Consider the following 25,626-nt stretch of genomic DNA (forward strand, 5'->3'; position numbering starts at 1 on the left):
GGCTGGGCAGTCATTGGGCCAGCTTAATGTCATAAAAAAAAATAACCAATGGGCTGCTGCTTAATTGTCAGTGGGCCTGTCTGTCTAGAAAAAAAAGACGCTAACTGGGCTGCTCAGACAAAGATAGTATGAAATGTAGCGGCCCAAAAAGTACGTCGGCCCACCGGGAAACTGCCCGGTGTGCCAGATGGCCACTCCACCCCTGCTAATGCTGTTCTAAACCTGTATTAATTTCTTTTTTTTTCTGATGAACACAAAAGAAAATATTTAAATAAATGATGGTAAGCACACAGATGATGGTAACCATTGACTTGCATAGTAGGAAAACAAATATTATGGAAGTATTTTGATAAATGATTGTAAGCACTAAATTCCCATTAAATTCCATTGTAGTTGTTTTTCCTACTATGGAAGTCAATAGTTGACTACTGTTAACAAATACAACCTTATTGTAAGTGTCACCAACATATCTTTTCAGTCATGGTGCACTAGAATCAAGATTTTTTTTATTGTCACTTTTCAAGTACAGCCAAATTACAGCAATCCTACATGTGCACTGACATTTGTTTAAAATATGTGTATGTATAGCATAGCTTAAATGTGGTTGTTGCAACAGTGGAATAGATCTGTTTTATTATTTACTTTCAGATAAAAACACATTTAATCGTGTTATGTTGCAGTTAGTGTAAAATCTATTTTAAAATGGTTTATTTGTAATTTTTATTTATTTATGTTTTATTGCTGCTGAAACATTTACATTATTCTGGCATCAGTATTGGAGTATGATGATCATATATATATATATATATAACTACATTTCAAAATCGTTTTTATTTCCCCCTTTTCAAATGGTTTTCTCCAGGGAACATGCCTGGAGAAAAATCCTCTCCTCAAGTAGGCCTATTATTTTTAGAATATGTTTTATTGGTTAAGTAATGTGAATTAATTTATTTATTACTATTATTAGTGTTTTTTTTTTTAACGTTACTGCACATAGATGTACTAACTGCACTCTCATAATTCATTCACTAGAGCGCTTTATTTTGAAAAGCACGTACTTCCGGTACTGTGTTCTGACGTTTTTCCGCTGAATAGCTTCACACCGTTAGAGCAAGAAGAAACCGGTGAATCAGAGAAACACAGGGGAAGGAGGAGGAGTGTTACAGAACATTCGCGAGACGGTGAGCCTAATATATCAACATATATATATATATATAACATCATCCAGCAGCTACTGATGTTACATGATTTATGTCTACAGATGACTTACTTTACCTTTTTCCCAAAGATTTACCCGAATACAGTCATTACCAGATATTATCATGGTCCTGTAATCTCACATCAGCATCTGGGAATGCATGAAAGTTTTAAAAGGGTTTTAATGTAAATCGACCTGTTAAACTAAACCAACGTGTCTCATATTTGCTTTCGCTTTAAAAACGTAACCTGAGCTGATCTCTCACAGACACACAGCTGAAACTTTACTGGTTGTAAATAAGTTTCATGCACAAGCGGAACTTACAGCAAGAAAGTGATGCATATAATATACATGGCAATATTATACTAACTTACTTACAATAATAACTACTTTACTTTACTGTACTGTTATAAAGAAAGCCTAGATGCTACATAAAGATTTCTTCAACTGTTAGCCCTGAACTTTAATCCTCATACAAAACAGATTGTTAATAATATTTTGCACTCGTTTATTATATTTAATATATGCAACAGTGAATATATTATGAGAGAATTTTGTTATTTTTACAATAATGAAGATTACATTTTAAAACCCTACTGAAAAAAACAGCTAAAACCAGCTGGTCTCCCAGCTTAGTTTTAGCTGGTTTAGCTATTTGGTCACTTTTCAAACTTTGCAAGGCTTGGAGGACCAGCTTAAACCAGCTACTGCCACCTTAAAACCAGCTACCAGCTGCTGCCTGCCACCTTAAAACCAACTACCAGCAGTTTATGCCACCTTAAAACCAGCTAAAAGCTTATGCTGATTTTAGCTGGATTTTTCAGTAAGGAAATCTCTTACATTGGCAGAATTGTTGTTCAAAATAACATTTGTAAAATCTTTTTTTATTTAATTTCTTTATTTATCTCAAAATTTCTAAAAAATAAAATATATGTCTTATATGTTAAGACTGAACATCTGGGTCTATGACGATGTAAAAAGGATAAAATCAATACATAAAGGGAAAGTTGCAAACCTAAATTAAAGACACAATCTACACGACAAAAATAATAAAGTTTAAATCTTTTCAAATCAACCCTTGGTACATAAACACTTCCATAGTTGGGGACAAAACTTACATTGCATGTTAAATGATGTAATCAAAAGCAAAGCTGATGTGTATTATAGCAGAATATATTGCAGCTCAAGAAAGTTGCTCCACCCTCTGTAAACACATACGTGTACATTTCCTCTTCTCTTTTTATCTCTCATCATCTCTCATCATTCATAAGGTCCCTTGTTAAGAGTGATGATCCACAGGTTCCTGTAAACATTTCTTCGCCTTTAGAACCCTAAAAATCTTCAAGTTTCAGCGATGGAGATGTTGCACCAGAGACCTGCGAGGAGAACGTTGCTGTTTGCTTTCGTCGCAGTATGGCTATTTGTAGCTATTTCCTCCGATGAAGATTACTACAAGCTGTTGGGTATTTCTAGAGAGTCCAGTACTCGTGAAATTCGACAGGCTTTTAAAAAGCTCGCTCTCACGATGCATCCGGATAAAAACCCAGTGAGTAGCTTTATTAGCGCATGCCATCAAGACGTGTGTGTTTTGTCTTTTCATGCGAAACTGACAACGCTTTCATTTTGTCTTTTCAGAATGATGAAGCGGCCCATGATAGGTTCCTGAAGATCAATCGGGCCTATGAGGTGTTGAAGGACGAAGACTTGAGGAAGAAATATGACAAATATGGAGAGAAGGGCTTGCAAGATGAACAGCAGGGAGGAAGATATGAAAGCTGGAACTATTACAGATATGATTTTGGTAATTTGCTTCAAGTCTTTATGGATGTTTTTAAACGGAGGACCAATAGAAAATGAAGGTGTCGTTTGTTCAAGGGGACATATCATGAAAATCTGACTTTTTTCATGTTTAAGTGCTATAATTGGGTCCCCAGTGCTTCTATCAGCCTAGAAAATGTCAAAAAGCTTAAGTAGCTTCACTTGGTAAACCATTCTCTGCAAGCATGTGAAAAAATAAATAATGGAAATTTGGCTCCCCTGTGATGTCAGAAGGGGATAATACCGCCCCTTAATCTGCACTATCCAACCACGACAATGCCATACAGTGCAGCAGAGATCAGCTCATTTGCATGTTAAAGGATACACCTAAAACAGCACCTGTTGCTCACACCTACAAAGTGACAATTTTAACATGTTATAATAAATTATCTATGTGATATTTTGAGCTAGAACTTCACATACGAATTCTGGAGACACCAAAGATTTATTTTACATCTTAATAAAGTCTTGTGAATTGTCCCCTTTAAAGATATACAATATCTGTCTGTACTATTAAAATTTCTATACATTTAACTCTGTTTTTCAGGCATTTATGACGATGACCTAGAAATTACTACGCTAGACAGAGGAGACTTTGGTAAGTAAAGAGTGTTTGACCCAGATGCGTTATATGCCTAAAAATGTGTTTGTTTGCTTGAATCTCACAAAAATCAGGTCACGTTTTCTTAGAAAAGAAAATATTTTGCATAGACTTCCCCTGCCTTTCCTGCACTTTCAAAACATTGCAACATTGAAAAGAGTTTGGAGATCTGTGCCCTGTTTGAATTATCATTATTTTTTGCAATTGTTGTGATGCTAGTGGATATAAATACACAGTTATCAGTTTTCGGACCCAGGGAACATGCATGCTACTAAAAATGTATATCTTGTAAAGTCGCTTTGGATAAAAGCATCTATCAAATGTGACCCTGGACCACAAAATCAGTCATAAGTTGCATTGGGTATATTTGTAGCAAAAGCCAAAAATATTTTGTATGTGTCAAAATTATCATTTATGCCAAAAATCATAAAGATATTTTGTAATTTTTTTACTGTAAATATATAAAAACTTTATTTTTGTAAGTGGATGCAGCTGCTAATGATGCATTTGGACAACTTTAAAGGGATAGTTCGGCCAAAAATGATATTAAACCCATGATTTACTCACCCCCAAGCTGTCCGAGTTGCCGCCATCTTAGTCGCGTCCGCATTCATGATGAGAGCTTACGCAGCCTACGGAGGCTACTCTGCTGCTGCTCTGTGCCTCCGCCCTCCGAATTTGTCATACGTCACTAAGAAAAGTGCGTACAGTACGCTAATACTCTCTCCTGAATACAGAGGAGTCTAAGATGGCGGCGCTACCGGAAGGTATTTATTTTCGTTAATAAAGTTTTAAATATGGATATTTCTACAACAACACCACACGGATTACCCTCAGAAGACCTTTGTTTATCATCCTGGAGCCGTTTGGATTTAATTTGTGAAGGATGGACGCACTTTTTTTGGACTTGAAGGTCGTGGACTATGGGTGGACCCCGTAACATTACATTTAATCAACTGAAAGATCTAAAACATTTTCTAAAATATCCGAAAATGTGTTTGTCTTAAAAACGATGGACATATGCAACTCGGACAGCTTGGGGGTGAGTAAATCATGGGTTTAATATCATTTTTGGTCGAACTATACCTTTAAAGGCAATTTTTTTTCAGTATTTAGATTTTTGCACCCTCAGATTCCAGATTTTCAAATATTGTCCCATCCTAACAAACTTCATCAACAGAAAGCTTATTTATTCAACTTTTTAGATTTTGTACAAATCTCAGTTTCAAAAAAATGTACCCTTACGAATAGGTTTTATGGGGCCAGTGTTACAAATGTATAAAAGTAAATGCAATACAGCAAAAGAGAAATTTGACCAAAAATTAGCCTGTTTTAGTAAGAAATGTGACCTAAACAATTGTGACCCAGTCTCTAAAATCCAGATGAAGTTATTTTTGTTGTGATTTATTAGGGGTGCACCGATAAATGGCGATATACACTAATAATACATGGGCGATATAACTATTCTGAATCGCACAGCTGATATTATTCACAGCTATTTCATGTACTACGGCTTTTGATCAGTAAGTAGGGCTGTGACGATAACCGCGTCACCGCATCACCGCAGTAATGAGATGCTAACCGCGGTGCTGAGTTCATCATCGTCATCACCGCACTTTTTTATATTTTCTTTATTTTGCTGGTGAAAGTTACAGAAGTCATATGGTGTATGATATGAACTATCCACAAAAGTCATTGTTAATCATAATTTACTGTCTTCCATCCTGTGTTCAAGGGTTCTAGAGAAAAAACTGCTTTCCGCACAAGGGGGAGGGACGGTGCATTAAACATATATAGGGGTTTATTATGTGCGCATGTCTTGTAATTGTTATTTAATTACTTAGTTTCAGTACTTAAATACACACAATAGCCTACTGTCACGGGCGCAATCTTCTTAAACATGAAGCCATTAATTTAAGCGCGTCATGCCCAGGTGCTCTGATATTTATTGCATGCCATGGAACCAGGGTCGGATCTACTGGGGTGGCACGGGGTGGCAGTTGCCACCCTAAATAAAAGCATTGCCACCCCATATGCCACCCCAGCGCTTGTATCCTAATATATATAATATATACCCGAGAAGGCTCTTTTAACCAGAAAGGCAATGTAGTTTTTCTTTGCGTGTGTTTAGGGGTGGGAGACACATATCTGACGATGATTGGTGTGTGTGTCTTAGAGGGGGTGGGACAATGATGATGATTGGCTTAATTTCAATCGTTAGCCAACCAGAGGCAGCAGAGTTCATACAGAAGCAACACGAACAGTCAGTCCGAGCAGAAAGTCCTTCCAGCGTAAAAAAAGTCCGCGCAGTCTTGCCAACTTGCCAACCCTTTTAGACCCCTTTAGCGACTTTATTAAAAAAGCGACTAGGACAAATCTAGCGATCTTTTGTGGCGTTGTTGGAGACTTTTGGAAACTGCCGTGAAAGGATGCATCGCCCCATCCAAGGCACTCACACGCAGCCCGGTTCTCGCGCTGCAGTCCATCCCTTCCGAGTCGCACAAACCCGCAACAACAGAGCGATGGGAAGTACAACGATCTCAAAACAAAGGTAGCGGACGCAAACACAAAGTATAAAAAGCACAAACGTTACTTTTCCATCGTTGAGGTGAAAGGCAAGAATGATTATGGACGTGCAACTTATGCATATGAAGAAAGAGTCTCTTCACGTGACGTCTTTAGAAAGTAATTCTGATCTAATAAAGCACCTCACATCATCACATGCTGTCAAAACATTAGTGGTTTCTCTTTAGTGTCTTAAAGTGATTAAGTTGAGCATCACATCAGCAAATCAGAGTACTGAATACGGTCATATTTTACAGATAAATGTTGCATCAGGATAAAAATACAAAATTAAACTGTTGCTTGCCTGAGGTACTTGCTTGGTAGTTAAAACAACCGAACTGCAGGTTTGTGTAAGCAGTAAATATCTTTTAAGCAGTTCTTTCTAGAGTTAGCCCGTCATGTCTTATCAGCTACTGCAGCCATCAAAATATTCCATACGTGCATATGAAATCACTCGTTATGATATTGCCTAATGTTTTTGTTTGTCTTCATTAAGGAGACAAAACTATTCAGTGTTGTGTATGTTTAGAAAGCTTGAAAGACAAAACTCAATGCTGCATTTTCCAGGATACTATGAAAAGAAAGGCTGATATCCATTTTTCTAACCTAAAAGAATAGAAAAATAAAATACTATGGGAGTGGAAGGGACAAATAAAACAGAAAAATATGTTGTGGAAGGGAAAGGAATTGATGAAGTCATGAAAGAAAGAAACATATGGATGGCAAAGAGCTAAAAAGAAGTGAAAAGACATAAATCCATCATCAAGTGAGTGAAAGGATTAGAGAAGAGGGTTATGAGAGAAAGAGATGTGTGCCTTTCAAATATGTTTAACATTTATATAAACTAGGCAAAACTTTTTTAATTATATAACAGTATTTATACCATTTTGTTCAACTTTGCCCATCATGGTTACAGTCAGTGTTTTTAGATAATGGTAAGATGTATGTATTAACTTAGTATTAAGACAAAGGGTGCTACAGTAGAGATGCTAAAGGTAGCCGCTTGGGTACTTATAGGAACATTTGTTGTTGCGTTTTTTATGTTATAAAAATTTGAGGTCCAGTGTATACACCGAATATAGTATATACAGTAGATAATTTCTTGTATCCACGACAACCATGCAAGGACGCTTACTTCATTGCCACCCCTTGTAGTTCTCATGCCACCCCCTTGCCACCCCATAAAAAAATTTCTAGATCCGCCCCTGCATGGAACTGTACCAACTCACTCACTGCGCGAATAACAAAATCTCAAGTGCAAGGAAATCTCACAGCCACGCGCATTACATTATTCAGGCGCAAGAAGGTCACCGGGCAGGGGCAGCACGAAATGCGCGTTGGTACTGATAATAATAGCATAATTATTTAAAACTATAATGGTCAAACATGCCAACTATAGTTATGAAGGCTAGCGCGGTCGGCTGTAGACCTATATGTCTGACTATCGTAGCGAGGAAATGCCACTATCTAAAATCACATCTTGTGATGATTAACTATCATGTGGCGTTTGTCGGACTTGGGAGCACCAAACATACCTTTAGTAAAGCATAAAACTTCAGCCCAGCAACGACAGTTGGAAATCTCCAAGACTTTTTTGCGAGAGGAGCAAAGTACCAGAGTGACATCAGTCAGGCAGGTGAGGGCTTACTGACCGCGTGACCCGTTAATGCTGTAAACTAATTTCTCCAGCTCGGGATCAAAAAAGTTTTATTATCTTCTTGATTATGTAAATGGACAGCAGTAATTTAAAGCATTGATTGGAGTATCCATAAGTTTTGCGCAGTTATTTACGGGATGATGCAATACATTATTTCATTTCGTATCTGCTTTGAAAAATTATAATTAAACATATTAACTATAGTAACATGAAATAGTATTTATTTTTGTTTCTTTTGAGTTTTATATGAATTATGGAACAGTTTTTGTCATTGTTTGTAACCCATTTTATTGGGTATATAATAAATTATTTAACGTTCAACCCGTTGCGTTTGGAGGAGTGCGTTATATCCACGGAGTGTTACCCGAAAAACACTCTAAAAATGTCTAAAGAAATTGGAATCAAGGTTTTGCTTACAAGAAACAATGTTAAGCTCGGCATGTTCTTTCTAGTTTTTTTCAGGTTGCTATTGTATGAAATGTATTGTACAAAATGGGTTATAAACGATGACAAAAAATTATATAATTATTATATATATTATATATAAAATATATATATGTATTGCTATATACATATATATATATATATATTATACCTATGGAAATAAATATTATTTTATGTTGTTATTGCTAATATAATTTGTTGTTTTAATAATAAATAAGAAGACGTTTCCGATGCTTTGCGGGGGTGGGGGGTTGTGCTTTTGGGCTTTGGGGGTTACTGTTGTGCGGTTAACCGCATAACCGCATGATTTTTTTTATGCTTCACCGCGGTGAGAAAATATCCTAACCGTCACAGCCCTATCAGTAAGTCCTTATCGATCTAAAATCGCTGTTAGTTATCGGCCAATATATCGGTGCACCCCTATAATTTACTGTTTTCTACATAAAATCTACATAATGTAAAGTCAAGATGAAAATATAACCTTGATATCTTTAATATTGACTGAAATCAAACTTTGATGCTCTTAATCTCATCAATCTTATCTCGGCTTTAGCATGGATTTCATAGACAGGGTCACATATTTTGACATTTTGTTTAATTCACCCATTACTTTTCAGCTGATCTCATATTTTTTTCTTTCAAAAAGACATCTGACCTGTTTTTGCTAATGCTGGTGGTCACATGGTTATTTCTTTCCACAGATGCAGCGGTTAATTCTGGAGAGGTCTGGTTTGTGAATTTCTATTTCCCACGCTGCTCGCACTGTCACGACCTCGCCCCCACGGTACGTAACTCAAGCCTTCATTGCATATTTGCTTTCTCAATGCATGTTGTAGTGTATTTTTTTGACCACCGTGTGAATGCGTCCCACAGTGGCGGGAGTTTGCGAAGGAAATGGATGGGGTGATTCGAATCGGTGCGGTAAACTGTGGTGACAATGGCAGGCTGTGCCGTAGTAAAGGTGTCAGCAGTTACCCCAGCCTTTATGTGTTCAGATCCGGAATGGTAAGAACGTGTTGCTTTTCGTCAGGATGTGTGTATGTGTACTGTACACTGACCCTAAAATCTCAATGTAATACCAACAGAATCCAGAGAAATACTATGGCGACCGATCAAAATCAAATCTCATCGCGTTTGCCATGCAGTATGTGCAAAGCAAAGTGACTGAACTTTGGCAAGGTATTTGATTTTGATATTTGGGATTTTTCTTATTTAGTGGGGTCCAAAAGTCACATTAAAAACAGTATTTCCCTACATGGTTTTAGCATTTGAAAACTGTAAGAATCTGCAATGGTTTTTATGTTATTTTCAGGCAATATCTTCACTGAGATTGATCGGGCGTTTGGTGAAAGAATCGGATGGCTAATAACCTTTTGTGCTGATACTGGAGGTATGACAATAGCTTTAGCGATATTTTTTTTAAATGTCAACAAAAAATTACGAAATGACAGCTTTTCCATTAACTGATGTTATGCAACTAACATGTAATTTTGTTCTCTCGCATGACAAAGGGTGGGTTTGACTTCATACAACGCCGCACAGACTGACATGCGGATTAAATCAAAATACTGTGTGAGTGATTCGAATCGCGATATTTTTATGTTATCCGCATGCCGGTCTGTGTGGCACCATATGAAGTCCCCATGGTTTTTTAATGACTTATCGTGAGAAAACAAAATTAAGTTTTAGTCGCATACTTATTATGCACTTTAGGTGACCTGTTAATGCAAAATAAAAATGTATTGCATATTTTGCCGCATGTTCCTTTTTCGTATTCCCTGAAAAACCACCTCATTCCTTTGGCCGTATTTCATTTGGCAGTTCAATTCAAAGGGAAATAGTAATGCATCTTATTTAATTTTAATAATTTTGTTAGATAAAGTAAACCCAGAATCGTTCTCGGTCTTGCTGAAAAGTCATTAAAACTTCAGTGTTTCTCATAGATTGCCTGGAATCTCAGACGAGACGGAAGCTCGCTGGAATGTTGGTAAGCGTTGTGTGATTCTTAATCATTATAGTTCCTTAGTCCCAATAATGATTGTGAATAATCCATTGTTTCCTTGTTTAGGATGGTCTTGTACATGTAGGTTGGATGGATTGTACTAAACAGGGGGATCTGTGTGACAGCTTTGACGTCACCACCAGCACGACGGCCCTTTTTCCTCCTGGTAGTTCTCTTGAACAGAAAGGAAGTGTATTGGTAAAGATCCCATCTGACATTTTTAAATAAGTGATTGTTTGAAAAGTAGGGCTGTCAGTCTTGAATTTCTGAACGCATTACAAATGTATTGCAGGAACAAGCAACAAAGACTGTAAACTATGTAGTACTGAATTGCAGAGTTAGATCTTTAAATAGTTTTTCACCATTTCTGAGTTTGTTTAGGAGGGCATAAAACGGTGGCTCGATGACGCATTGGAGCCAGTGTACATTGCCCTGCCCCTAACACAATCGTGAGCATCCATTCGATTGTAGTAGTATTTGAAAGTTGAGATAGACTAGCAGCTTTTCCGCGAGTGGGCGTGGTTTCAGCGCAGATAGCGGACATAATCCTGACGGTTTTTCCAAGATTTTGATCACTTATTTTATTTGTTTGGCTTTTTTATCATTCGAATTTTGCTAGGTGGTAAATAACACTTTTTTTGTGGTGTCACAAACCCAGAACGCATTTAATATCTGACTTTACAGGGACTTTAAAGGGTCAGTATTGATAAACTGTTATAGCAAAGAGGAACAAAAAGCACTAGCCTACCAACGCGTTTCCAAAACGCGTTTTCATTCAGAACACGTGAACCAGCTGAAACGGACAAGGAGATCAGTGATTACATAACGGCTACCGTAGTTGCAACACGCATTTGGAAAAGTGAGGCGCTAGAGAGCACTATTCGTTTGAATGCAAAATACAATTTCACCACTAGATGGGGGTAAATCCTACTTATTGTCCCTTTAAAGAAAATGCAATATGCGCTATAACTATAAATAATGCAATATTTGATATGCTATACAATAAAATTTGTAAAATTCATTTGAACTATAATAGAATTAAAATAGCCATCGTATATTTTTTTCATTCTTTTTGATTGTTGATTATCTTTCACAGAATGTGCATGCATTTTTTTAAATATACATAACTTTGAAATTATAAAAATATTTAGTTATTGCAGACCATTGCTATATACACATTTGCACTATTCCGATGATTTCAATATATTGTGTGACCCCAGTGAAGCATAGTTTGAAAGTTATTGAGAAATCGGTGTGTATTTTATATCATATTGCATGTCTTTGCACTTTAATTTTAATGGCATTACTGTAAAACCTTTAAAAAAATTTAACTAAAAAGATAATTTTCTTTAAAATGTTTTAATTAAGCTGAATGTGCTGAAAAGGGCAAATATTTTTTTCAAAAGAGCTAATTTAATTTTACTAATAAGACTTTATCAACTTTGCAGTTTATTCAGAGTTTGGATGCTAAGGAGATTTATGCGCAAGTATTGAGACATTTGCCTGACTTGGAGATGCTTACAAAAGAGAGCTTTGAGGTAAGAACACAAGTAGGGCTGCACGATAAATCGTGTGGAATTGTCGTGCACATCTCGTCAGTTGCATCGGGTCAATTTCGCATTAATTACCATGGACCGGCAAATATGGCCCAGCTTGTCAGTGAACTACGGCTTCGTGTAGTAAATGCTGCTCCATCTGAATGCAGGTGATGGGGATTTACTACTAATCAAAAAAACGGCATTACTAACGAGATGTGCATGATATCGTTATCACTAACACCATATGTAAACATAAAAACGTGTGTGTTTGCATTGAACTGTACCACACCCAACACTACGTGTATCAATGTTTACATGGGAAACTAACACTTGGCGAAGAATATAATTGTGAAATAACTGTCTATCAATGTTAAATTGTCTTGAAAGATACTTGTGTTATTATTTTTTTTTTTTGCATTTTAGCATAAATTGGCTCATCATCGATGGCTCATCAGCTTCTCATTTGGACATGATGACCTGGCATCACATGAGTTTAAAAAACTCAAATCTCTGTTGAAAGACTCTCACATACAGGTGACTAATTTGTCTCTTTGTCATCTTATCCAATAAAGAAATAGTTTATTCGAAAATTTCCTATTCGATTTCACCTCCATGTTCATCTGAATCTTGTGTTAAACACTAAATAAAAAATGGATTCTGTTTTTTTTACTTACAATAGCAGTTTATACATTCTTCATAACACCTTTAGTGTCTTATGGAATGCTGGTTTATTATACAGGTTATGCTTGTTTGGAAACAACATTTGAGATAAACACTGTCTTTAATCAGTACAGAAGTCATGATTTCTCATATTGGATTGTATTTTCTCTATCTGTACAGGTGGGGAAGGTGGACTGCATCTCAAATTCAGAGCTCTGTGCTTCTCTATATATTCACAAACCATGTGTGGCTGTTTTTAAAGGGCTTGGAATTCATGATTATGAGATCCATCATGGTGAGTTCCCCCCAAACAAAATTCATGACATAAAACAATCTCAAAGTGAATTTGAATTAAAAAACAATATTAAATTATACAATGCAATGCTGTTCGTTAGTAGCCTTATTTTTCTGAGGTTTAATTACACTTAATTTTAATAAATTAATGTATTTTATAAAATGTCATAAAACTGGGGCCCCCTGGCATTATCTTATACCCCTGTCCCAGTTCACGCGCCATATGTCTGCAGGCGTGTATTGTTTCTTTACAAAGTAACATCTGCATCTACTAGCCTGTCATAATACATCTTTAGTCATTATTGTGGATTAAAAACATGGATCTTTTTGACAGCGTTGTAATAACATGTGAAATTTTTAAGCATGCAAAGGAAAAACCTTTACATTGTTGTTGCGTAAACGTAACCTTAGACTGTTTTATTTTACTTTAAGTTAAAATCGTCACAGTTTCCAAAATGCAATGCTCTGCAATTTAACAAACACACAAAACAAAAATAAAATATACATAGTTTTGTAAGCTCACCGTACATTATACAAGTATATATCTTTAAAGGTGGGGTGCATGATTTTTGAAAAACACTTTGGAAAAGGGAGTCGGGCCGAGTACCAAAACACACTTGTAGCTAATCAGTAGTAAGGGGCGTGGGTTGCGTATGTGTGGGGCGGGTCTATCAAAAGAAGGTACAGATTCTATTGGGGTAGGGGCGTGTTTGTTTAGGTGATTTCAAATGTCAATGAACATTGGCTTTTAGAGATCATGCACCCCACCTTTAACTCTTTCCCCATCATTGACGAGTTATCTCGTCAATAAAGAGAAAACGCTTTCCTGAGTTTTTACGGCAATCCATATTTCCGCTATTATCCACTAGGTGGTGCACTTACCCAACTTATAAAACACTTAAGCATCCACTGATTCAAAAACAGTAAAAATGCCGTGTATGTTTTGATCATCGCTTTAAATCTGGCTAAATGCTAACACATTTACGACGCCCTGTACAAAGATTAAGTGCATGCATTAAAAAAAAAGGTATGTATTAATTTGTCTAAGTTTAGGTAAGAACATAGTAAAATATTGAAAAACTGTGGTTTTCCTTTAATAAATCTCTCACTGTATGCAATCTTAATGTTTGAACCACCTGTCATGGGAAACCACAAATGCTGTCTGAATAATAAGATGAGGTGTCTTCTCATGGGATAAGTACATGCAGTCTCATGAATATTATAAGATGCTGATGAGTCATCATTGTCAATAAAAAAAGTCACGTACTGTGACATTGACACGAAGATGAACTTAAACCGGAAGCTTGAAAATAACCAGTTTCATTTATGAATTAACATACGGTAACACAGTGTCTTTTATGATGAAATCTCAAAAATGTAGTTTAGGGTTATATGACTTTGATAAAAGTAAACATTCTGCATCTAAACAATGTGATATGCTTTCTAAACACTTCAAGGTCCAACTTGATAAAATTTTGTTCAGTAAAATGTAAAATGTTTAACTGTTTTCTGATGCCAGCAATGCTGTTTTCATTTCCTAGGTAAAGATGCCCTGTATAACATAATAGCTTTTGCAAAGGAAAGCGTCAACGCTCATGTGACCACGCTTAAACCTGAGAACTTCCCCAGTCATGAGAAGGAGCCCTGGCTGGTTGACTTCTTTGCTCCTGTAAGTTATTAATATTTATGAAACTATCTGTTACACACATCTGATAAAAGACTGTCGAAAGACATCTGTGTTAACTTCCTACCGGTGCCTGATTTACCAAACTCAGGATGGTGTATAATTATCTACAGGTTTGATCATCATGTATTTGTTCATATAATAAAAGTGGCAAACAACAAAAAAATCACCATAAGTTATTTAAAATTTAAATCTATTTTATGCATGAAATTTTCTGGAAAAATCCATTTAATTCCCTGTATAGTGTAGGATAATATAATATCTTAAAATTCTAGACTTTTTAAGCACACGTGCTAAACTGTTCTCTTTAAATGCTTATATCTTCTGTATGCGAATGTTGATTCATACCAAACGTTTTTTTTTTTTTTGCATAGTTGTGACACATGAAAACGTATCTGGTTACGTATGTAACTGTTGTTCCCTGAGAAGGGAACGAGACGCTGCGTCTCCCTTGCCATACTTCCTGCATCCCTATAACGTCATCTTTGGCAATATTTCAGATAGCGGTATACTTCTTTGTTGTTAAGCCTCACCATTGGTTGAATTTGATATACAAATTCAGACACACTTACCCCTAGAGGCGTATCCAAAGTGTCACCGCAGTGATGCAGCGTGAGTTCCCTCGAAAGGGAACTGTAACAATGTATCTTAAAACTTAAGGTAACACGATGTAACCTTGCTCTCACTTGAAATGTGTCCCCACATTTAGTCCTTGAATTTGAGGGTATTGGACCTGGAAAGTCCTTGAAAGGTCATTGAAATTAAAGTAAACTAAAGTGTGGGAACCCTGGGGTCAAAATATAAATTTTTCTTTCATGACAAAAATCATTATATTAAGTAAAGATCATATTCCATAAAGATATTTCGCAAATTTCCTACTATAAATATATAAAAATGTATTTAAAGGTGCCATTTGTAATAATTGAGGTAAAAGATTTTTAAAAATTAGTTACACGCATCAAAAGAATGAGAAGAAATAAGGGCAAAGATGTCATTAAAAAAATGACAAGGTATAGTGCTGCAGAAATATCAATCTGAATTAGCATGCTAAATTACTAGCTACAGCCCGACTGGTGTTGTAATACCAGTTTCGACCATGGGAGGCGGTATGCGGGCCACGCACATAACCGCCAGCCAAACTGCAATACACGAATAAGTGGGAGTACAGCCCTACCGCTGCGTCCGAAAACTAAGGCAGCTGACTTGTTGATTTAAGATTTATGAATGCAGCTCAGAGAAATGCAATTCGGACAGCCATGGATTCCGACATGCCTTGATGCCTTCCTGCCTTGCAATAGGGGTTTCGGACGTATTTCAGTTCAGGGAAGAGAGCGGAAGAATGGCTAAAGCAAGAGACATTTACCACTACCACAAACATTTGCTGCAGGGAACAACGCGCTCGGAATCACAAATAAAATATGATAAATAAAGTAACCGAACCAGAGTAAATACTGGCACTGCTTTTCATCGCTGGAGACAACTAATGAACATGAAAGAAATGAGGTTCGACTCCGAAATGACAACTTTTCTTTTCGATTGGTAAGTAAGATGCTGTTAGTATTTCGCTAGAAGTTCACTTATAATAGGCATTGCCATAACCTATGCTCAGCTTGTACATGAACTATGGCTTTGTGCAGTAAATGTGGCTCCATCTGAAAGCAGCTGATGGCGATTCACTTTTAATCAATAAACCGGCTTTACTGACGAGAAGCGCAATGACTATCGCATGCAAATTATTGCGCATCCTTAGCTGTTAACGTTTAATAGTTAGCTCTACCCACGGATCCGATCCGGTTTTCACCCGTTATCTACCAAGCTGATGCTAAAATGTAACATTAGCTAAGAAGCTTGAAATGTCTTCGATTATAATGAACACCAAATGGACGCACGAAACGTAGCGGAAAACATTGCAATTTTAATGAGACCGAATGTTTTTTTTGTGACTAATGATAACTTAGTTGCTAATGTAAATCAAACTTGATATATGCTGCTGAATTTGCAGCTGCTAAATTAAAATAGACCAACTCACTTTTCTGGAGGTATACTGCCCCCGTCTGTTTGGCGTGTGGAGTATGAATTGATTTTTTTTGGGGCGGACATGTTAAATGGTCCCTTTAACGTTAGTAATATTTTCTCAATATTTTGATTGTTTTGCACCCTCCTATTCCAGATTTTCAAATAGTTGTATCTCCGCCAAATATTGTCCTATCCTAACAAACCATACACCAATGGAAAGATTTATAAATCTCAATAGTTTTGTGGTACAGGGTCACGTTATTTAATTCTTTTTGTATGCGGCATGCTTGTTCATATTTGCTAATAAAAAGCTGTAATATCTAAAAACATAATATAGTTAATGGCTAATGTTTCTGTCCTACAGTGGTGTCCACCATGTCGAGCTCTTCTTCCTGAACTGAGGAAAGCCTCCATCCAGCTCTTTGGACAGTTGAAATTTGGGACTTTGGACTGTACCGTACACGAGGGCCTCTGCAGTATGGTACACTGCACATCATTTCACCCATACTCATATGTGACAGGTTTTGATGGTTGATCTGGCATGAAAGCTCAGTTTTGAAGCTGATGCTTTTTTTAACATTTTACTGTGGTTTCCTGTCAAGGGGATGCAGAGCGTGTAGTCAATAAAGAGTCTTAGCAGCTTCCTGTTTTATTTATTTAAATACACAGCATCTTAAACTTTTCCACAGGAAACCACAATTTGTTTTAAACCATGAAGGTGTGAAATCTCTGCATCAACAGCAGCAACAACCCGAATTGCTATAATTACAACGTTATTTTAATCCTCACCCCCGTCCTTCATTGGTCACCCCTGCAGGTAGCCACGCCCCTGATGTACGCTGCTTGATGAGACTATGTTTTAGTTGGACTGAGAGTTCAAACAAATCGTTTTTTAATGTATCATCTAGGATTATTTTCGACTTCTTGTTTGTAATAAGCAGATATAAGTACCTGTTTTAAGACTGCAGGCTCTCATCTCCTGTATTTTTCTGCCCTCAGTACAACGTTCATGCATATCCGACAACAGTCATCTTTAACAAGTCCAGCATCCATGAATATGAAGGTCATCATTCTGCAGACGGGATCCTGGAGTTCATAGAGGTGAGAGAGAGGAATTGAGACAGGGCTGTCTTATTTATACAATGAACTATACAGAATATTGTTTTAATTTCCATTAAAGTGCACATATTGGGCCCTATTTTAACGATCTGAAACGCAAGTGCGAAGCGCAAAGCGCAAGTGAGTTTGTGGGTGGATCTTGGGCGCTGTTGCTATTTTCCCGGCAGGAGAAATAACTCTTGCGCCAGGCGCAAATCAATAAGGGGTTGGTCTGAAGTAGGTTCATTATTCATAGGTGTGGTTTGGGCGAAACGTCAAATAAACCAATCAGAACGTCATCCAACATTCCCTTTAAACGCAAGTACGCAAGTTCCATGGCGGGTTGCTATTATTATGACGGATTTGCCAGGCGTACGCCAGGAGCGGTTCACAGCCGAGGAGACCGACGTTCTTGTAAGAGCAGTCAAAGACAGAGAAGTTGTTTTGTATGGGGATGGGAGAAACCCGCCCAAATCAGTGTCGGTTAAACAGGCGTGGGAGGAAATAGCCACAATTGTCTCATCAGCTGGCATCCCCATCATTGCGCCAAGCGCTACAATGATGTCAGGAGACGGGGGAATCCCAAGCTTGCCAGCATAAATCGGGCACGCCGTGTAACGGGAGGTGGATCTGCCTCTATACAGGACCTGACGCCAGCAGAGGACATCGCTGCGTCCACCCTCACCGCTGAAAGGGTTTGGGGGCTTTGAAATCGGACCCAAGAAACGCAAGCAAGGTCCAACCCCAAAGAACACTTACAAATCAAGTTCATATACATTAAGGTTTCTTATGAAAACATTTTAATTATTAAAACGTAATACAGCCACACAACAAACTTATGAAAATATTTTAAACGTTATTTGCATGAGAATTTTTTAACGCAGCCACACAATAAATAAAAACTATCACCACAATGCTCACCACTATGATTCCCCTTATCTCATGTGTTAATATTTTTTATTGTAACAATTTATGATTTGCAAAAATAACTGTTGCATCTGTGTAGATTAGATAAGCAAAGTGTGTGCGCGTTGTGCACGCTATACATTATGGTCAAGCATGCGCCCTTAAAATAGCATAATGAACAACGCGCAACGCGCCACTGACTTTAGACTAGTTTTTTTTTGGTCAGTGGCGCAATTGTTTTTTGAAACTGCTAAATAGCATCAGGGATGGTTTGCGCCGCAACGCGCCTCCTTTTTTGCGCTGAACCGCCCAGGGAGCGCAAGTTCATTCCCTAGTTTGCCGACGTGCGTCTGTGGAGGGAAAAACCTGCTGTGCGCCGGTGCAAAATACGAATGATACATGCGTCACTGACAAAGTCAATTGCGCTGGGTGCAAGATAGGGCCATTATGTTTATTTTTAAAATATGTAATATAAGTCTCAGGTGTGCCTAGAATGGGAAGTTTTGGCTCAAAATAGCCCAAATATCATTTACTATAGCATGTCCAAAAGCCCCCCATGTGGGTGGGAGCAAAAGGTGCTGTTTTTGTGTGTATACCTTTAAATGCAAATGAGCTACAGCTCCTCATTCCCTTACCAACAGACAGTGAGCGCTTGTTAAAAATTGTGAATACAGTAGTATCTTTAGCAGCATTAGCGCTACAACGTGCTAACAAACTAATTTAGAAAGCTTTTGTGTAAAATGAACCAGTCAGTCAGAGGCTGTGGGCGGGGCTTTGTTTGTGTGATGTCACATTCTAATGAGACTGCTTTGGTTTAATGGGATTAATAAAGATGGAGAAGGTGGATTTTTATTTTATTTTAGAGTTTTGTGTTCACACACGGCTAATACACATTTATGTCCAAACACTGTCTAAAGGTAAATTTTGCATTATTGAGAAAGTTAAATGAGCTGCATAGATCTCGTTTGGATATTGATGAGATAAATGAATTGTATTGGCAATCTGCAGGATCTGGTGAACCCTGCAGTGGTAACTTTGACCCCAGAGTCATTTCAGGAGCTGGTAAAGAAACGCAAGTCTACAGAAACGTGGATGGTTGATTTCTATGCCCCGTGGTGTGGCCCCTGCCAGGCCCTGCTGCCAGAATGGAGGAGAATGGCACGGGTATGACAAAATCCCTGTCCGCTCTGACATATACCACTCATGACTTATCTGAGCACAAAGTAATTATTTTACATCTTATGCTTATTGTTAGTAATGCATATTATCTTACCTTTTGACTACATTTGGCAGACGCTTTTATTCAAAGCGACTTACAGTGCATTACAAGATATACATTTGAATTTCCCCCTGGGTTCGAACCCATGAACCCTTTGTGCTGCTAACGCAAAGCTCTACCAATGAGATATGCACATTAACATGTGTCTGTTTTCAGATGCTAAGTGGGGTTATAAATGTGGGCACAGTTGATTGTCAAAAACACCATTCGCTTTGTCAGAGCGAGGACGTCCGAGCGTACCCAGAGATCCGGCTCTTCCCTCAGAACAGCAACCGACGAAACCAATACCAGTGCGCTTTCCTTTCTCACTTAAAATAGTTTGTACCTTGCACACAGTTACACACTAATTCTGTTTTTCCTCTTTCATTTGTTACAGAACTTACAATGGATGGCATAGGGATGCATTTTCACTTAAGACTTGGGCGCTGAGGTGAGCAGAATCAGTATCACTTTATCTTCAAAACATCATGCAGCAGTCCTGGACAATATACTGTATATATCGTAATACAAAAAAACTTAATATAGAAAATAAAAATATTATTATAACTTAATCTAAACAGCTTTAGATTTACTTAAAAATTAAAAATCACAGTTTAAAATTGATTTATTAAAACCATTACCTTGAACTGTTTCATTAATGAATCAGACCTGTCAGCCCTAAGACCGTTTTTATTGTTTTAGGTCATAAGAAAAGAAGGGCTTGTAACATTCAGTTTTAAACAAATAGTCGTACTAGCAAATTCATTGTAAATATTCAATGTCACTTATGCATATATAAAGAGCTATTTTAGTTTTTATTTTAACTTAAAGGTGCAATATGTAACGTTTAGAAGGATCTCTTGACAGAAATGCAAAAAAAATACCTAACTTTATTATCAGTAGCACCGAATATCCGGCCACTGAAAATTTTTGGCCTAAAATGGCCCCAAAGAGCATTTTCGGTTTTCGTCCGAAAGACTTATCACTGAAACAATACGGCCGAAATGTTGTGATGACGCAAACAGAAACCGAAACCTGCACGTGCTTGTCTGAAGCAAGATGTTTGCGGTGTGGACGTATTTCAGTATCACTGTGTCTTTATTCGTTCCTTAGCTCCCGAGGTCCTGAATCAGTATAGGAATTGTGTAGGAGGTTTGGACACTGATAAGGACTCTAGCTCACTTCACATTGGGACACTGTTCACTTAATATCCTGCGACGGACCTGCTTAAGCGTGTTGTGATCACTCACAGCTGTTACTAATCAACAACCGGCAAAACCAACATCTCTCTGACAGTACATTGTGAAAAATGCTATCATTATTCTCTTACATATCTGTGCATAAAATTTGTGGAATATGAATAAATATTTTTTTTTAACTATTATTAAAAAATCACTTTGTTACCTTCGCCCTGCTTTACTTTTGAACCGGTTCTCCCCTACACACGAGTGGGGTCAAGATACACATTTTAGTTTGAATTTTATTTTATACTGTGCATTGTTGCAGTGTGCTAAATAAATATTTTCATAATTTGTAATTGATTTTTTCTTTGAAACTTTAATATTAATTTATGCAATTGCAATGCCTTGATTTTAGTAAAGTAAGCCATGCAATTGTACTAATAATTGGCATAATTTCTTTCTGTGTTTCGGTTTTCGACTTCCTCTTCCTCTTTTTCAATTTCGGCCATGAATTTTCATTTCAGTCCATCCCTAGTAAAGACCTTACAAATTGTACTGTATATTTTTATTACCCAAAAATTAAAATTCTGTCATAATTTACTCAACCTCATGTTGTTAAAAACCCTCATTAATTTCTTTCTACTGATTAACACGAAGGATGATATTTTGAGAAATTTTTGTAACCAAACCATTCGTGGACCCCATTCACTTCCATAGTAGGAAAAAAGAATACCATGGAAGTGAATGGGGTCCACGAATGGTTTGGTTAAAAACATTTCTCAAAATATCTTACTTTGTGATCATCCAGAACAAAGAAATTGAAATATTTGTAACAATATGAGAGTGAGTAAATGATGAGAGAAATAAAATGATTTTTAGCTTTAGTTTCCATGTTAAGTTTAGTTTAATTTTTAGTAACTTTGCTATAAGCTTTTGTCATTTTATTCGTTTTTACACTAATGTTGCTGTTTAGGTTAATTTCAGTTATTTTATTTCAGTTTATTTTTATTTTGTTTCAGTGAATAATTTTAGTTAAACTTAATGATTTTAAGTTAAAGTTAATTTTAGCAAAGGGCTAAATTTTCTTTGATTTCAATAACTTTTTTTCGATAGTTTTTTGTTTTAGTTAACGATAATGACCCTGTCCATAACATCTTAATTTCTCTACTGGTTACTAGAGAGGTCATGTTTTTTTTTCACTTAGTTGTTATAATGATGCAAAGGTTTGGCATTTATTGCATTTTATAATCTTTGACCCCGAGACTCTTCTGTCTTTAGCTCTCTGCCTCGAGCCTCAGTGGATCTGTCACCTGAAGATTTTACCAAAAAGGTTTTAGGAGGAAAGGATCACTGGGTGTTAGATTTCTACGCCCCATGGTGTGGCCCTTGCCAGCAGTTTGCCCCAGAGTTTGAAGTCCTTGCCAGGGTGAGAGGGGTTTTTTTGTACTTGGGATTTAATTCAACGACCGATTAACACACGTCAGCCTGACACCTTAAAGAGTAACTAAACCCCAAACCAACTTTTTTTAGTTAATGATCTGTAAGAATGATGCTTTATTAGTGCTGTTCATTGATTTTAGTAAGTGTTTTGACATTTGGATATAAAGTGTTTCAATACTGCAATATATGGTGTAAAAACGTCTGAGTGCTGCCCTCTTGAGGTTGAACGGTGGCTACTGCAGTTGAATTTTCCTATTGGATGTTGGGTCCAAGAAATGACTCGTGACGTAAGCAGGTTCAAGCTCACCACGCCCTTGTTACGATCTCACCACACACTAGTTCATCCCCTCTATCTCCGTTGGGATCTGCCCACTTTTCTTGCGTTTTTCAAATATTGCAGTGGGTGGAGTCAGGCTCTGACCAGGGGTTTAGTTACGCTTTAAGATGCTTATAATTAAAGTTTGTAAATCTGTTATTGGCATACAAATAAATGCTGTTAAATATAAACAACCATTGGTAATCAAGTACTGGTATTTTAAAGAAATGCACTTTAACTTGGCAGGTGCTTGCAATGCAAGTCGCATGCATTTTTCTTTCATGCTTTGATGAAAAGGTTTTGCATGTATGTAAATAAATTCTGAACAGAATGCATTGAATTTTAGGCTGTTTTGACACACCTAGCATTAACTTTAAACCTCAGCAGTTTGTCCAAAATGTCATTGAACTTAAGTTACTGCTCTGTATTTCTCTTTAACGTGTAACAAAGCAGTCCTGCCCACTAATAGCTACAAAAACAATATATATATATCACAATAAAAAGCTATAGCAAAATATCTATTACTAAGTCTCAGCGTGACTCATAGTTTGCTGTAGTGTTCTGATCATAATTAATTCATTGCTTTGCAGATGATGAAGGGCACGGTGAGAGCCGGCAAAGTGGACTGTCAGGCACATTACCAGATCTGTCAGAGCGCCGGGATTAAGGCTTACCCCACCGTCAGGTTTTACCCCAGCCTGGGCATCCGGCGTGTAAGTATAACCCATCTTTGGATGTATGTATCCACCAAAAGTGTAAATGTAAATGCTATATACTTTCTATTCCTCATTTTTAGCGAGATCAGGGCGGAGAACACATTAACAGCAGGGACGCCAGCGTCATCGCAGACATTCTCCGACAACGACTACAGCAACTCGCAATACAGGGAAAAAACTTTAAGGTAGCATACTGTATTTACAGACTTTGCAATCTGGCATGTAGTTAATTGTGTTTACACATCTTGATGTCAATCCGTTTTTTCCCACAGGATGAACTTTAGGACTTCACACATCTTGTGATCCACCAAAGCTTCAGCGGCGAGAAAAACTTGATAAACAGACTCTTTAATGAGAGCGGGACTTTTTGTGTTTGTTCACTGCCAAATGGACCCTAGAGAGGAGTGATATGTGGTGATATCATCACCTCAGCTGCTTCAGAGAGGATTTAAAGAAGAAATAACAGGACATGCACATGCAAACATGATGCGTTACTGAAACAAGAAGAGGTCACCACAGTGCAATTTTTATGACTGTAATATATGAATGTACTGTCAATGTTAATGTTTCTTGAAAAAAGACTGTATTTATGACTGTAACAGATGTTTTTTCTTATCACAGCTTTTTGAGGGGTATTTGTGTATCTCTTACATGTCCTGGTCCTGTTATAAACTGGTTATTTTGGGTTACATTTCTGAAACTTTTGTATATTTGTTTTTTCCGAACAGATTCTTAATCTCTGTTTAACTGTCAGATTTGCCAAGTTTACCAAATCCTAACACTACACTGGTTATAATGGTTTCTTAATGACTTCTGTAGTTGAGTTTTTTTACATTTCTCCAGCTCCATCTAAATTGTCTGTTTGCTTTTTTAGTTTTAACCACATTTCTTTGCAGATGTTTGCTGTAGTAGAATAAATCTTAACTTTATTTCTCGTGTTATCGGTGTGTGAATAATCACGTGAGGTGTCCGCTAGATGGCAGTGATGTAATAAAGCCAATATTCTACATTTCTACAGCTCCATCTAAATTATCTGTTTGCTTTTTAGTTTTAACCACATTTTTCTGCAGATGTTTGCTGTAGTAGAATAAATCTTAACTTTATTTCTCGTGTTATCGGTGTGTGAATAATCACGTGACATTGCACAAGGTGTCCGCTAGATGGCAGTGATGTAATAACAAAGCAAAAATTTACGTTGACTGGTTTTTGATTTAGTGTACACACAAACAGTAGCTCAGTAAACATTAAACAATGCCAGGTTCATGCTTAAATAGGCCAAGTAAATAAACTTTTTACAAGTTATTCCCCTTGAAATAATTAATTAACAATTAACATTGCCAGTGCTGCACAATAGACAATCATATATAAAAAAACACATCGTAAAAGCATATCGTAAACACGTGGCTTTACTGAGGCTTGTCAGCAGCTACCCACTCACATTTTCAACACAAAAAAACACATTTTCTGAAGAAATAATTCGTCAGCTTTACCAGTTCAATTTCTGAGCACTTTAATCTTAACTTTTAGTCTTTTGCTCAAAAATGAGTAATATTCGCAAAGAGATGGTAAAATATCTTACTTTTGTGTGGCGTCACCGTGTAAATTCTTGATTAAAAAAATCTTCCTAAGCATTCTACCATCTGTCATTGGTCAAAAAACACATAGTCCCGCCCCAAATTCACGACATTGGTTGAGCAAATACAACATTAAAACGTCACAAATGTTACCAAAATGGCATTTAACCGTTTCAACATATTATAAGTAAAAATAATTTTAACATCAAAACTTTGCCTGGCCGCTTGTCATTTTCCAAGAAAATTTACACGTAATATTTAAATGTACACTTATAAAGACATTTACAAGCTTAGAAGCCAAAATGTTGCTTACAAAACACTTAGCAATTTGTAAGTCTCCTTGAATTAATCTGTCTGATAAATACAAAGCTGGTTTAGCAGGCTGGTTTGATGGGGGTTTTGACCACCTTTTAACTGGTCTTAGCTGTTAAGCCTTGGACAGATCTGTGACCGGTTGCGTAAACATATCTGTGACGTTAAGACTGTGTCTTAAGAATGATTCTGACTAACTAGCAATTAGTAATTAAGGGCTAATCAGTCTTTTTATTTGGATTTAAATTAGACCAATCTACCTTTCTATGTACCTGTAACCTACTTAAAACAGTTATAATCAGTCTTGAAGAAAAAAATTAATGACTAACTTTGTCTTAGTTGTTCAGT

General features: G+C 37.0%; 1 protein-coding gene across 1 annotated transcript; it reads left to right on the top strand.

Annotated features, from left to right (window-relative positions):
• The first annotated feature begins 1,077 nt into the window (after window positions 1-1,077).
• dnajc10 (DnaJ (Hsp40) homolog, subfamily C, member 10) lies at window positions 1,078-24,404 on the top strand. The gene is made up of 23 exons (XM_065252247.1): window positions 1,078-1,181; window positions 2,470-2,744; window positions 2,834-2,999; window positions 3,564-3,614; window positions 8,985-9,067; window positions 9,157-9,288; window positions 9,369-9,462; window positions 9,596-9,673; window positions 10,227-10,270; window positions 10,352-10,483; window positions 11,734-11,823; window positions 12,247-12,357; window positions 12,664-12,778; window positions 14,319-14,446; window positions 16,842-16,958; window positions 17,477-17,578; window positions 19,490-19,645; window positions 19,917-20,050; window positions 20,137-20,190; window positions 22,199-22,346; window positions 23,267-23,389; window positions 23,473-23,577; window positions 23,665-24,404. Exons 2-23 carry the CDS (start codon window positions 2,553-2,555, stop codon window positions 23,674-23,676), a joined length of 2,367 nt encoding a protein of 788 aa, XP_065108319.1. The 5' UTR covers window positions 1,078-1,181; window positions 2,470-2,552; the 3' UTR covers window positions 23,677-24,404.
• The last annotated feature ends 1,222 nt before the right edge of the window (window positions 24,405-25,626 follow it).

This window comes from Paramisgurnus dabryanus, chromosome 15 (genome assembly GCF_030506205.2).
Source record: "Paramisgurnus dabryanus chromosome 15, PD_genome_1.1, whole genome shotgun sequence".
Classification (NCBI taxonomy): Eukaryota; Metazoa; Chordata; class Actinopteri; order Cypriniformes; family Cobitidae; genus Paramisgurnus; species Paramisgurnus dabryanus.